Genomic DNA, 16,134 nt, shown 5'->3' on the forward strand with positions numbered 1-16,134 from the left:
CTTGCATTACGCTGGCGATCTGGGTTCGATTCCCGGTCTGGCAAAAATTTCAGTTTTTGCCATCGAATTATTTCCATGCCCGCCTGCAGCTGTCGTCGATCTTTCCTTTGAAATTTAAGAACTATTTATGTGTCACTATCGTTTCTCCTTAGCCACGTCGTCCTCCATTGTTACAGAGGCCTTAGATCGTGCCCGGACACGGCGTGCCAAACCGCATGCGAGCCAGACGTGTGGGGCAAGTGTGGGTCAAAGGTTGACGTGCCTCGTGGTGTGGAGGACGTACACAGATCTAGTACCCGTTTGCACAAAAAGAAGCAGTCCGGAGGTGTACCCTCACAAGCCTTTAAAAGTGTATGGGAATGATAAAAGAAAAAGATGACAATTCTCAGTATCTACTGGGCAATCGCGTAATCCGTGGGGACTACAAATTTTCTCTGCAATGATATTACAGTACCACGTAGAAAAAATTTAAAAGTTTACTTGACAATGAAAGAGCAAAAGATTACAATGATCGACAGATGGGATCCATGATTCTGTTCATCAAGAAGAAATTGGTGCTACGAATGGTAAAATTTCCACTGTCATTACAACAGTTTTTGATGAAATTGGAAAAACTTTATGCATTACTAGAAAAGTACGTTGGTTAGGTGGAGGGGCATACTTCGAACGATTTTTCGATTTAAAATCCGCTATTGTTCAATTTATGAAGGAAAAAGGAGTGTGGAACGAAAATTAGAACATCCGGAGTGGTTTGCAGAGCTAGTATTTTTAGTGAGCTTGAATGCACATTGCCCTCTATAAAGCATTGCAAGGTAAGAAACAATTTATTTCTGATTTGTTGGGGATGCATTTAAAAAAGAAAATCGCATTGTAGACGGGACAAGTTATGACAAACACAGTCCAGTTCCCTAAGCTCAACGACGTTAAAGAAAACGTGGGGTATCAAAAATGCATTGTGCCCTTGAAAGTTTTCTAAACGTTTAGAGGACACTGCTAATCTTACATCTGCTTTCGCGACTGTTTGCCGCTGTAGCTGAAACAGCACCTGCGCGTGTGCAGATGATTCATCTGCTGTGTAATTCCTATTTTAAAGACAAATGCCTTTACGTTAAAACTGCCCAGGATATCAGTGTTTTCCTCAAGTAGAGTTTCCACGTCTCCCTAACGAGGTTGCAAAAGTGCTGCAATTATGTGTGTGAAAGACCTGTTTTAGGTTATGAATTTAAATACACTACTGGCCATTAAAATTGTTACACGAAGAAGTAATGCAGATGATAAACGGGCTTTCATTGGACAAATATATTATACTAGAAATGACATGTGATTACATTTTCACGCAATTTGTGTGCATAGATCCTGAGAAATCAGTATCCAGAACAACCACCTCTGGCCGTAATAACGGCCTTGAGACGCCTGGGCATTGAGTCAAACAGAACTTGGATGGCGTGAACAGGTACAGTTGCCCATGTAGCTTCAACACGATATCACAGTTCATCAAGAGTAGTGACTGGCGTACTGTGACGAGCCAGTTCCTCGGCCACCATTGACCAGACGTTTTCAGTTGGTGAGAGATCTGGAGAATGTGCTGGCCAGGGCAGTCGAACATTTTCTGTATCCAGAAAGGCCGGTACAGGACTTTCAACATGCGGTCGTGCATTATCCTGCTGAAATGTAGGGTTCTTCAGGGATCGAAAGAAGGGTAGAGCCACGGGTAATAACACATCTGAAATGTAACGTCCACTGTTCAAAGTGCCGTCAATTCGAACAAGAGGTGACCGAGACGTGTAACCAATGACATCCCATACCATCACGCCGGGTGATACGACAGTATGGCGATGACGAATACACGCTTCCAATGTGCGTTCACCGTGATGTTGCCAAACACGGATGCGACCATCATGATGCTGTAAACAGAACCTGGATTCATCCGAAAAAATGACATTTTTGCCATTCGTGCACCCACGTTCGTGGTTGAGTACACCATCGCAGGCGCTTCTGTTTGATGATGCAGCGTCAAGGGTAACCGCAGCCATGGTCTCCGAGCTGATAGTCCATGCTGCTGCAAACGTCGTCGTCGAACTGTTCGTGCAGATGGTTGTTGTCTTGCAAACGTCCCCATATGTTGACTCAGGGATCGAGGCGTGGCTGCACGATCCGTTACAGCCATGCGGATAAGATGGCTGTCATCTCGACTGCTAGTGATACGAGGCCTTTGGGATCCAGCGCGGCGTTCCGTATTACCCTCCTGAACCCACCGATTCCGTATTCTGCTAACAGTCATTGGATCTCGACCAACGCGAGCAGCAAAGTCGTGATACGATAAACCGCAATCGCGATAGGCTACAAGCCGACCTTTATCAAAGTTGGAAACGTGATGGTGCGCACTTCTCCTTACACGAGGCATCACAACAACGTTTCATCAGGCAACGCCGGTCAAGTGCTGTTTGTGTATGAGAAATCGGTTGGAAACTTTCCTCATGTCAGCACGTTGTAGGTGTCGCCACCGGCGCCAACCTTGTGTGAATACTCTGAAAAGCTAATCATTAGCATATCACAGCATCTTCTTCCTGTCGGTTAAATTTCGCGTCTGTAGCACGTCATCTTCGTGGTGTAGCAATTTTAATGGCCAGTAGTGTAAATAACGATTACATGGGAATCTGAGAGCGAAATTCGGTGAAATTGTCTGTGTCTGTTCCATACGGCGACATTTTGTACCTGGTAAAAATTACATTATGCTTACAGCGCACCAAAAATAACTAAACAGTACTGAAAATTTGTTTCGTTTATGATCTGGCACGTATGAAATATGAAACCAAGTCATATACTGTACGACTGCATTGGCATCTAAATACGTTGAATTCGCAGCATCCCCCTCTTCCCCCTACCTCCCACTCACGCCGTATGGTGTGGTAGCGGGGGAAAATTGCAGCCAGACTGTAAAACACACACTGTAACACCATAGCTCTAATACTCTACTGATTTATTTTGCTTTTGTTTTATTTAATATTATATCGTTGAGCTTCTGTAAATGTGTTTGTTTGAATCGATAACATAAAATTGTACACTACTTTCTTGTAAGAACTTTGATGTCATGATTTGTTTCTATGCGAACTAGTGTATCTGTCATTTAAATTCTTTGTCCTATTTGGAGGGAACAAAACTTACTATATATAAATGTAATTTCTGTGTGAATAATTTTTTGTAGAAATGTCAATACGTGCAAATGTTCTGTTTTATTGAATGAATTTGGTTGCTGTTATGTAAACTGCTGATCCTCACTTAGGGTTCCTAGTTAGTTTGTATGTAAAAGGTGTAGTGGTTCCCCTCGGGAACGGAACTATGTAGCGCGCGCAATTTGTGGTTGGCTTAGGTGGAAAAAGTCGGGGACGAGCTACCAAACTGTGCTCTGCCATGTAAATGTTGCATATTGTGCTGGTTCCGAGAGAGGCTTTTCCTGCCGCTTTCCAATGCCTCGGATGGATGGATAAATAGCTGGAACTATTCTGGAATTTGTATCTATCATCGCCACCAAGAAATGACAGAGTCCAGCAATTCTACCTGCAATTCCACCTACCAACATGCAATCGCCACCTCATTGCGCAATCACTGTAATGGAGCACTATAGTAATGTACAGTGAAGGACAGCATAATGGATGTGTTAGTGTGCTCAAATATAAGGTAATTTATAACTGAATTTATGTACCTACCTTGATTTTTTCCTCATCATAACACCTCTCAGGTTCCTCTCCGTTTGAACTAAAGTGATTACCGAGTGTCCCTACTGAAAAAACATTAAAGACCAGTGTTTTTGCTAATTAATGCCTCTTGAACATAGTAAAAAGAAAGTTAAAGTTAATGTGGCAGGAGAGTGAGTTAAAGTTAATGGTGCTTGCTGAAAATAATTTTCCTAGTAAAACTGCTTATTAATGCGTTGTTGCCAACTTCAAATTAAAAGTTCTTAAGACTGAGGCTCATAAAGTTTTGCTTAGTAAATGATCACATTACTGCCTGTTGTAAATCGCAGAAGGTGAGTCAGTATCTTACATATATGTTAATTTTGTCTCTCAATGTAGTAAAAGTAGAAAACAGCAGTTGTGAAACGTTATATACTCATGTTTGCTAAGTGTCTCTCTTGTGTATTAGAAGTGCGTATTAATAGTATAGCAGGATCCACAGTTTGTGTATTGTGTTAATGCTCAGTAACAAGTAACAGAAAGATCACTAATTATGAAAACCATAATTTGTTTATTCAAATGATAGTGAGAAGCAACCTGTTAGTGGATTCCAATTAACCTTCATTTTAAATAGTAAAGTATTTAACTGAGAGAGACTTAACCTATGTCCAATTTATGATCCTGCAGTGAATGTTAATAGTAATGTTATAAAGACAGTTCAGTTTGAACAAGCCCTGAAAGTAATAGTGTGTTTCGGTGTCTGTTATATTTTTGCAAATAGTTTGTGCTGCTCCAGCTGTTAGCTTCGACCTTAAAACATATGTATGTGTCAGAGTTCATTGCACTCGCGTGAGGCCAAGTATAGGTTGTGTTTATCCATTAAAGTTACTAATAACTATTTTCTTGAACGAGAATGTTATTCATTATCTTGCCTAGTTAGGCTGGCGACCGTTTTCTTTATCCGTTGAACAGTGCAGATAGGCAAAATTTTGTTTGTTACTGTTTAAATATTTACGTAATTCTGACTTTCATTTCCGATAAGCCACCTCCGTTAGGTACAACACGGTCAACATAACAAAATTCCTCTCAGAGGGTAACACTGCTCTGTTGCTTTATACCATAATTGCATTAACAAGATAGTTTTATTTCACGACCTGCCCACAACTTTAAGGTTATGGTACAGCAGTAGCAGACAGAAGTGTTATAACACACACACACACACTTACACGAAAGAGAAATAAAGCGAAGGAAAGACGGAGAGAGAGCCACACAAACTTACGAAGTCGCTCCTGGATGGGTTTAGTCCGGTGTAGATCTCGACCAGGGACTCGCACGTGCTCCTCCAGGGTGAGTCTGGGCGGCACATCTGCCAGGCTAGCCGCACAAACCCCGGCGGCCGGCCCAGCATCTCGTCAGCGTTCTTCCCGAAGTCGCTCTGCGAACACCACCGACTGTTGTCAACAAGCGAGCAGTTGATATGCAGTTTCTTCTGTCAATGCAGTGTCGCTTCACCAGACCGTGTTTTAACAAGCGAACTCAATTTTCAACAATGCAATACCAGATAGGACAGCGGGTAACATAACTCTACTTATTGTTAGTATAGAGCATAGTAGGAAGAATATACGATTAAATATGTAGGCGAAATTTGATACTGACAGCTGAAACCTGCGGCAGCAACAACAGCTCTAATCCGACTGGGCATCGAGTCAGACTAACAAGGGGAAGGCACGACGTTTGGAACGCGGATTTACTGCAAACTTCGTACACTCGTAGTACTCCACGAGGGCAACAAAATGTGTAAGCAGTAGCGCGTACTTCTCAAGCGTTACTGAGAAAATCGCAAGATAATTTCTATCGTCAAATATATACACCTGTGCGTGGTCGTTTTTACCAGAAAGCGCCGGCAGCTCAGCGTGTTCGGTCAGAGGGTTAGCAGTTGTCTCTAATAAAAAAAAAACTGAGTTAATAGATAAACGACGAACTGAAACGGGCGTCTTGCGACTTCCGCCCCGAGCAGGTGCAACGAACAAATTGAGATTAAAATAATGAAAAAAAGAGGTTAGCGTTCAAGCCTCGTAATCGCTGGGTCGCTGGATCGAATCCCACTCTTTGCTTTTTTTATTTCTAACAGTTTCAAGGCAGCACTTATTTTGCAACAAAACAGTATAAACAGGCGATGGTAAAGTAGGAAAATGTAAAGAATACATAACGTAAACAACTGTAACATGCATAGCGGTAGACAAAAATGTTCTTACGGATACACATTCTCTACGTCTGCGTGATTACTATGCTATTGACAATAAAGTGCCTGGCAGAGGGTTCAATGAACCACCTTAAAGCTGTCTCTCTACCGTTCCACTCCCGAGCGGCGGGCGGGAAAAACGAGCATTTAAATTTTTCTCATCGACCTCTGATTTCTCTTATTGTATCGTGATGATCATTTCTCCCTATGTAGGTGGGTGCCAACAGAATGTTTTCGCAATCGGAGGAGAAAACTTGTGATTGAAATTTCATGAGAAGATCCCGTCGCAACGAAAAACGCCTTTGTTTTAATCATGTCTGTGGCACTATCTCCCCTATTTCGTGATAATACAAAACGAGCTGCCCTTCTTTGAACTTTTTCGATGTCATCCGTCAGTACCACCTGGTGCGGCTCCCACACCGCACAGTAATACTCCAGAATGGGGCGGACAAGCGTGGTATAAGCAGTCTCTTTAGTAGACCTGTCGCACCTTCTAAGTGTTCTGCCAATGAATCGCAGTCTTTCGTTGGCTCTACCCACAAAATTATCTATGTGATCGTTCCAATTTAGGTTGTTTGTAATTGTAATCCCTAAGTATTTAGTTGAATTTACAGCCTTCAGATTTGTGTGACTTATCGCGTAATCGAAATTTAGCGGATTTCTTTTAGTATTCATGTGAAAAATTTCACACTTTTCTTTATTCAGGGTCAACTGTCACTTTTCGCACCATACAGATATCTTATCTAAATCATTTTGCAATTCGTTTTGGTCATCTGATGACTTTACAAGACGGTAAATGAGAGCATCATCTGCAAATAATCTAAGACGGCTACTGAGATTGTCCACCTGTACAGGCAGGGTGACGACTCCAGCCAGCGAACAATGGGTATAAAATTCTGTTTATTTATGTAACTTTGACGAATTGCTTGTAGATTACGTACGTGATTACTTACTAATATTATAACTTTACAGTGTAAATTGCCCTGAACATGACCCCATCGCGGGTTGAAACCAGTTGGCGGCAAAATAAATAATGCGATTGTGACTGTCATTTTGAATAATTCATTATAAGTAAATTAATCGCTGTTATCTCCACAGAACTATGTTGTCTAAAAATCTATCAGAGTAATTTGTGTGAAAAAATGAATCCAGCACCTCAGCAGCATAATTGTTACGCAGCAAGAGTGTGACTGGTTTAAATACAATGCAATTTGTCTTAAAAAATGATTTTCGCTCCTCCACGGCGTAACAGCTATGTAGCAAGAGTGTAATAGTTCCAAAAGAAATGTCTTACACACATACGAGGGCCATTCAATATGTAATGCAACGCATTTTTTTTCTCAGCCATTGTCGATTGAAAAAATGTGGGATTTGTGTGGGACATTGTGGAACATTCCCTCTTCAGTCCCTACAGTTCCATGAAATTCCGATAGACGGCGCTAAATGTAGCCTTCAAATTTGCATTCCAAGAAGAGAACTCTCATTGAGTGTCTTTTGGCGGAAAACCAGAGTATCGCAGATGTCTGTAGAGACCAGAGATTGAATAAAAGGGCAGTGAGTTGTTGGACGAGGCGTCTGTTATCGCTATAACAATGTCGCGCAAATCTGTCCAATTTGCGTGCCAGTATGGACCACACAGCTGCGACTCCTACAATGTTGGCACGTGCGAACGCTCTCTTTCGACGTGATCGATGGTTCACAATCAAGCACGTCGCTGCACAACTGGACGTCTCTGTTGCTGGTGCTGACACAAGAGGAGCTCACGTAACTCCGTTGGACTGTTTTTCCTCATCTATTCTACATCCCAGATCTTGAACCTCCTGACTGAGATCTGTTTGGCCCAGTGGAGAATGCACTCCACAGTAAGCAGTATGTGGATGACGGGAAAGTTTTCATGGAGTAAGATGTTGGCTCTGACGTTGACCAGCAAAGTGGTACTACACCGGTGTAACGTTCTTTTAAAAAAATTTTAGTATGTTTTTCTTTGTTAATAAATATGCAATGCGTAATGTTTGTCTTACCCATATTTACTGTGCGATTTGTTGTTGAGCAGATGGTGCGGTTAATCAGTTTTACTGTCCTCCAAAAAAATTAAACAACTTAATCTGGAAAACCAGTATGCAATGCCTATAATGAAATCAATCCCTCTGAAATTTTCCCAGACTCGTAGGCACCGAGTTCTACGGCCCTGTACAAAAAAAAAAAACTGACAAAATTCTCTGTGCAAATAAACAATGAAATAAGTTTTCCTTAGCTCAAGAGTCGAAATGGAAGTAACCTTGGTATTCTGTTCTCTCCACAGTTGTTGTTGTTGTGGTCTTCAGTCCTGAGACTGGTTTGATGCAGCTCTCCATGCTACTCTATCTTGTGCAAGCTTCTTCATCTCTCAGTACCTACTGCAACCTACATCCTTCTGAATCTGATTACTGTATTCATCTTTTGGTCTCCCACTACGATTTTTACCCTCCACGCTGCCCTCCAATACTAAATTGGTGATCCCTCGATGTCTCAGAACATGTCCTTCCAACCGATCCCTTCATCTAGTCAAGTGGTGTCACAAGCTCCTTTTCTCCCCAATTCTATTCAATACTTCCTCATTAGTTATGTGATCTACCCATCTAATCTTCAGCATTCTTCTGTAGCACCACATTTCGAAAGCTTCTATTCTCTTCTTGTCCAAACTATTTATCGTCCACGTTTCACTTGCATAAATGGCTACACTCCATACAAATACTTTCAGAAACGACTTCCTGACATTTAAATCTATACTCGATGTTTACAAATTTTTCTTCTTCAAAAACGCTTTCCTTGCCATTGCCAGTCTACATTTTATATCCTCTCTACTTCGACCATCGTCAGTTATTTTGCTCCCCAAATAACAAAACTACTTTACTACTTTAAGTGTCTCATTTCCTAATCTAATTCCCTCAGCATCACCCGACTTAATTCGACTACATTCCATTATCCTCGTTTTGCTTTTGTTGATGTTCATCTTGTACCCTCCTTTCAAGACACTGTCCATTCAGTTTAGCTGCTCTTCCAAGTCCTGTCTCTGACAGAATTAGAATGTCATCGGCGAACCTCAAAGATTTTATTTCTTCTCCATGGATTTTAATACCTACTATAAATACAAATGGAATATTACATGGTATCACCAAAGACAAATAGCATCGGAAGTAAATGAATATAAGATATACAGGCTGAAAAGTATTTAAACCGACATACTCTGGGAGGTTGTAGGGGACATCAAAATAAATAATTTTCCCTAATGTCATTTTTTCCTAGGAGGATTATTTAAACCGGTGGAGGCCGTATTACGCTCTTCACTTGTTAGAGGCCGTATTACGATCTTCAGCTGTTAGAGGGCGTATTACGCTCTTCAGTTGTAGACAACTGCTGTTCACCAGTGTAGTAGTGCATTGTCTCTGTTTATCAATGGAGGGATACACCTGGAGTGAGTACACTGACATGTTTGGTGCGTACTACGTAGCGCACCACAACGGACGAGCTGCGCAGCGGGTCTATCAATAACAATATCCTAATCGCCGTATCCCGCATCATGCAACTTTTGCTGCTGTGTACCAACGTCTGCGTGAGACCGGGTCATTTAGCAGATTACCTGGACAGGGACGCGGTCGCACGGTAACAACGCTGCAATTTGAGGACGCTGTCTTGCAGTATGTGGAGCGGGATCCTTCAATCAGCACTCGTGCAAAGAACAGTCCTTCGAGAGCAAGTGTTACGTTCATTTCACTTACAGCTTGTCCACAACCTGGAACCAGCTGATTATCCACCCAGAGCACAGTTTTCGCAGTGGTACCTGGGACACTGTGAAATGCATCCTACATTTCCATCGTCTGGGTTGTTTACCGATGAAGCAACGTTTGGGCGTGATGGAGTCTTCAACATGCACAATTTGCATGTTTGGAGTGAGGATAACCCACATGCCACAGTTACTAGCGCTCATCAAGTGCGGTTCTTCCTTAATGTGTGGGTCGGTGTTGTTGGGGACTGTTTAATTGGGCCGTATCTGCTACCTAGGCCATTAAATGGCAGGCACTGTTATAATATTCTCGCCAGAGCATTGCCGGAATTGTTGGAAAACGTCCCGCTCCCTACAAAACAACGCATGTGGTTCCGACATGACGGGGCGCCGGCACATTTGAGTCATCGTGTGCGCCGATTCCTGGACCGACGGTTCCCAGAAATGTGGATTGGGAGAGGTGGTCCTGTACCATGGCCTGCTCGATCCCCAGATATGTCCCCTCTGGACTTTTTTGTTGGTTTCATTAATTTGTCGCCAGAGAAATCTTCCTCTACCGGTTTAAATACTCCTCATAGGAAAAAATGACATTAGGGGAAAATATTTGTTTTGACGTCCCCTGCAACCTCCCAGAGTTTGTCGGTTTAAATACTTTTCACCCTATATAGAGGCTGTATACAAAAGGATACATCTTCTTATTACGAAAAAATGTTTGAATTACCGTTTGCAGTGGTCAGACTGCCCGAAGGATGTGATCCGCTGGACACATGTCAAAATAATTGTTGTCTCTTTCAGTTGTTTTCGTGTATACTCGAATGAAAATAGAAAAATGTGCAACTCTTACGGTAAGAGTACCGACCTGCAAGATACTCCCTACCGGGCACATTGCCTCCTAATAAAATGCATAATAATCAAGAAATCGTGAAAACAAGGAACCAATAGAATTTGTATAAGCATAGGAAATGTGTCAAATAAAAGTCTGGTGTGTTTTATAGGTATGTGGACTCGCATGTAGAACTAAAATAAGCATAAATTGTGATGTGCTGGTAATGCAAATAACAACTTCTGCAAGACAAATGTCAAGTATCATATTTTCTGAAAAGTAGCAAAAAAATTTATGCAATGCTGAAAGGCGGAAAATAAGTAGTTGTGATATGCGATCCTCAAAATTATATTTGGCTACATTAAAGGAACCAAAGGAAAAATCATCCTATAAAGTGTTTGACGTTGCTGATGTGATGATTGCCTCGCGATTTTCTCGTTCGTAAAGTCAATCTGAACCACATTGGGATGGAGAAGATAACGTATCCTAAAAGGTCCAGAATAAAAGTTCAAATTTACTGCAACGACGTTTTCCTCTGTTGGATAGTTACTGAGTCCATAACAACACTTTTTGTACTATGCGAAATTCCTGGAAGTTTCTCTCCTGTTTTTGTTGATGGACGATAATACTCGACCTCATAGAGCACAGGTGGTAGAAGTTTTCTTCGAGACTGAAGATACTGCATGGATGGCGTGCCCTGCTCGCTCTTCCGATCTGAATCCCATAGAGCATGTTTGGGATGCTCTAGGGAGATGGGTTGCAACACGTCACCAACCACCAACCACTCTCCTAGATTTGCGAGCAACTCTGCGAGAAGAAGGGGCGTTATTGCCTGAGCATGAGATTGATGACATCATTCACAAGATGCAACGTCGTTGTCAGACCTGTATTGCTGCCATGGGCGGTAACACCCCGTACTGAGCACTATAGCCAGGAGTCTACCATCGATATGCTGGAAAAATTGTACATTTAAAGCCAGCGGCAGGCATAAAACGTCATCTGAAATTGTACTGAATGCTTTCTCAGAAAATTATTTTGAACATTTGGTTCATGAGCCCACTCGAAGCGTAAATGGTTGCGAAAGCGTGCTTGATCTCTTAGCAACAAATAATCCTGGACAAATAGGGAGTATCTTGACGAATACAGGAATTAGCAACCACAAGGTAGTTGCTGCTAGGCTGAATGCCGTAACACCTACAACCATCAAAAAGAAACTAAAAGCACATCTATTTAAAAAAAAGCCGATAAAAATGCTCTTAACGCCTTTTTAAGAGAGTCTCCACTCCTTTCGTTCTGATCACGTAAGCATAGAAAAGATGTGGAAAGTTTCAAAGAGATAGTATCGACTTCAGTTGAGAGACATATGCCACATAAATTGATAAGTGATGGTCCTGATCCCCCATGGCAGACAAAACGAGTCAGATCGCTGTTGCAGAAGCAACGAAAAAAGCACGCCAAATTTAAAAGAACGCAAAATCCCCAAGACTGGCAAAGTTTTGCAGAAGTTCGAAATACAGCATGTACTTCAATGCGAGATGCTTTTAATAATTTCCACAACGAAACTCCGTCTCGGAATCTGGCAGATTGCTTATAGATTACGTACATGACTACTTACTAATATTATAACTTTACAGTGTAAATTGCCCTTAAGATGACCCCATCGCGGGTTGAAACTGGTTGGCGGCAAAATAAATAATGCGATTGTGAGTGTCATTTTGAATAATTGATTACTCTGATAGCCTCCTGTTTCTATGTTTAATAATAACAGCCGATTCAAGACGTGTGTAACAGCGCATCAGAGTAGTAATTATTGCTGAAGCAGGAACTTTTTATTTAAATAAACACGCTGAGGAGTCGTACTCATGCACGCAAGGCATTGCTGGATGCCTGAGGCAAACTATGCCGCAGGGGTTGGCCAACCTCATTGTGAAGCTGGTCACTACAAATATCCCCACGCATCTACGGAATGAGGACAGAAGTCCCAACCTGCCATAGAAAGTGCATCTCCTTGGGTCTACGTTGTGGCCATCACCCCATGCCCAATACTCACGCCAGAGGCGAGGTTTTTGCTCACATTTTTGAACAGGACATCCCACTGGCTGAGGACCGCAAGCTTCTAGTTCACAGCCCACAGACAATGAATATTAGACATACTTCTCACCTGATAAATGCTATGGCAAATGAAAGAACCTCGGAAATCCTCTTTCCCGATTTGTATCAACAAGAGTATAATGCAAATCCGCAACCTATTACTAAGAAGTTGTCAAAATTACATGTAAGTTACATAGTTTGTCGTCCGCCCCCGGTAGCTGAGTCATCGGCGCGACAGAATGTCAGTCCTAAGCGCCCGGGTTCGATTCCCGGCTGGGTCGGAGATTTTCTTCGCTGAGGGACTGGGTGTTGTATTGTCCTAATCATCATTTCATCCCCATCGATGTACAAGTCGCCGAAGTGGTGTCAAATCGTAAGACTTGCACCTGGCGAACGATCTACACGGCTGGAGGCCCTAGTCACACGACATTTCACAGTAATGTCAAAATCTGACATAGTTTTGAGATACAATACAAACATTTTATAGATATGGAAATAACATTGTGATAGTTACATTGGCAACATATAACAGCAAACTGTATAATGTGGGCATCTGCAACTAAAGGTACGCATTTTTGTGAAATAACCCATAAACAGTTGATGCATAACCTTGAATAGTACTACCACTTTCACAACATTAGAGTAGCAATTTAGTGTGCTAATCTTATTTGCACATGTACAAAATCTCCGTATTATATATCCAAATTATATAAAGATACTGACTCCACTTGTTCCTCGGTAAAATTTCAGCTGGATTCGTTTCTACTTTAAAAATAAAACATACAACCCCTGCGTTCTCTATTCTGCTGTTTACTTTTCATCCACACACAAACTCAGTATTCTGCTGGAATCAGCACGTGATGGGTATTACCAAGATGCATCAGATTCGTTCGAACAAGACCTGGTTTCACTCTTTGCATCTCTTTACCATTCGTTATTGGTTCTAATTTTATTCTGTGGCCCCTTTCTCGATGCTTTTGACTACGTCCTGCCTTTTGATCATGATTACTACTTAATGTCACTGTACATCTTAAAGTCCCCCTTTTCTTGGTTTTACAACTACACTGTTCTTTTTACAGCTCACCTGCTTCTTATGACCGTCTTCTTGATTCAGTCTGTTTTAAATTTTGACTGTCGTCACTATTTCGACGACTTTATTATAACCTAACAGGGAATGAGGTAAAGTCAAACTTTTCATGTAAATGATTTGAAAATAAGTAAGTTGACTATTATATTCAAATTTGCTATTGTCAGCTACGTATCTTCCTAGATTCTTGCCAACCCTACAAAAAACATTTAATTCCACCGTGGATAAGTGGGAGAGAATGTCTCCACCAAACTGGCGAAGGAAGTGATGTTACAATGATGTAGCTGACCATTTGTGTCAGACATGGTCAGGTGCAGTGTCGACCTTTGAGGAGCTTGTGAGAAGCCGTATTGGATTTCGTATTTGGTGAATTTAGTCTTACATCTTGCGTGTTATTAAAGTATGCTGCTTAAAGGCAATGACTCATTGAAGAGTTATCAAAAACACATCATTCTCGGTATGATTGATTATAATTAAATGTCAGCTAATTGCATAACAGCAAATAATACCTTCAGAAGAACCTAAGATGATCATCTGTCAGGAAAGTTCTTTGTAGCAAAGTGAAGTGAGATATGGTGTCACAAATTTTGAATACCATCGTTTACATAATGCTCTTTACAATTCTCTTTTCCACCTTCCTGTACCTAAAGTATTTGAGACTTTCTTATTAATGTAATAGAAGTATGTTTACAGTATTTGATGTTAGGTACAGATAGGAGTGCTGTCTCTCTAGATTGTATACTTTCTCACAAATTGCCTTATTTCTGTTTCCACTGGAGCAGTTAGAAATGTTTTGTGATCTGTGTGCTCTGTTTCTGTGGTATGTCTACTACGCTTTGATAAATCTTCAATATGCCATTTCCTCAGAGTGAAACACTTTAATAAAACGGAAGTTATAATACCAAAACCACCAAATACAAAATGCAATATGCAGACTTCCAAGTTCTTTAAAGTAATAGCTGACAAAAACCTCAAACAGTTGATATAAGTGGTGGCTATGATATTTTGACATAACTTTCTTAGATAACTTGGGTACAAACAGTCTCTCCCTGGACAAATGGATTAGTACTGCCACCTTTGATTGCTCATGACCGTTTAATCTTGAAAGCGAGGGCAAACTCTGGTAATGCTGTAGGTGCTGAAGGTGGGGATAATAAATCATGTCAGTTCCCATGTCTGCAGAAGGAAAATAGAGGGGGAGTGAGATGGCAGAATGGCTGGGGAGGAGAGTAACCTTGAGCTTGACCTTGGGGGAGATCTGGCAACAATGCAGCTGGCACTGATACTTCTCTAGTCTCCCTACAATATAAATCCAGTAAGTTTTGAGACTGGTTTAACAAAAAATAGAGAAAAGTTCAGATGGTGGGTTTAATGTTTCAGGCGTTCTATGTAGTGTTCCCCCCACTTGAGTACAATGCACAGAGCAATCATAAAACCATGTAAAACAGTAGAAAAGTTCTTCTTTGAGGTGTTGTTTAGCTTGCACATCACATAAGCTTAAATATTGGTTACCTTGTCAAAGAGCTGACCCTTCAAGTGACTTTCTGGACTTTCTCACTTTGTGGTAAGTTTGTATTGGTAACACTAAATCACCTTTGGCGATTTTTTCTAGACTAGAATTTTCCATATTTTGTATTTTGATCAGATTGCCACAGTTGTAGTTCGACTGTCAAAGTGTATGGGACAAACTTTGGCCTGCCCAGTTGGCCGTGTGGTGTAATGCACAGCTTTCCGGGTGGGAAGGAGCGCTGTCCCCATCACAAATCCGCCCAGTGGATTTGTGTTGAGGTCCGGTGAGCCGGCCAGTCTGTGGATGGTTTTTAGGCGGTTTTCCATCTGCCTTGGCATATACGGGCTGGTTCCCCTTATTCCGCCTCAGCTACACTATGTTGGCAATTGCTGCGCAAACAAGTTATCCATGTACGCATACACCACCATTACGCAAACATAGGGGTTACACTCATCTGGTGTGAGATGTTCCCTGGGGAGTCCACCGGGGGCTCAACCACATAATAACCCTGGGTTCAGTGTGGGGCAGCGGAGGGTGAATAGGGGTGAAGTGGACTGCGGTAGTCGTCGCGGAGTTGCGGACCACTGCGGCTGCGGTGGGGACGGAGCCTCTCCGTCGTTTATAGGTCCCCGGTTAACATAATATAACATGGGACAAACTTTAAACACACTTTTCTCTTCTTCAGAACATTCTGGAGGATGTCTCGAATAACTAGAGATGTTGCTCCAATTTTAATTGTGACACAACAGTGTTGACACATTCTGGCTGCATGTAGACTACTTAAAACTGCCTGCTTACAACTGACTGGTGTAATGCACTACTGCAGTACAGAGTTGTTAATTCAACATGCTACTGTAGTTATTGCGCTGACAGCGCCTATACGACAAGAATAAAGCCAATATTGGAACTGTTCAGACCGTTGGTATATTGTGATTTCTCTCTAC

General features: G+C 41.7%; 1 protein-coding gene across 4 annotated transcripts in view; it reads right to left on the reverse strand.

Annotated features, from left to right (window-relative positions):
- Window positions 1-16,134, reverse strand: part of LOC126416632 (lipase 3-like) — a 156,243-nt gene that overhangs the window by 53,749 nt on the left and 86,360 nt on the right. For all 4 annotated transcript variants that reach the window (XM_050084395.1, XM_050084394.1, XM_050084396.1 and 1 more), the window contains one exon: window positions 4,954-5,109. In XM_050084395.1, the coding sequence (XP_049940352.1) occupies window positions 4,954-5,109 (156 nt within the window). The remainder of the gene's footprint in view (window positions 1-4,953; window positions 5,110-16,134) is intronic.

The sequence above is a fragment of the Schistocerca serialis genome, chromosome 8 (genome assembly GCF_023864345.2).
Source record: "Schistocerca serialis cubense isolate TAMUIC-IGC-003099 chromosome 8, iqSchSeri2.2, whole genome shotgun sequence".
NCBI lineage: Eukaryota > Metazoa > Arthropoda > Insecta > Orthoptera > Acrididae > Schistocerca > Schistocerca serialis.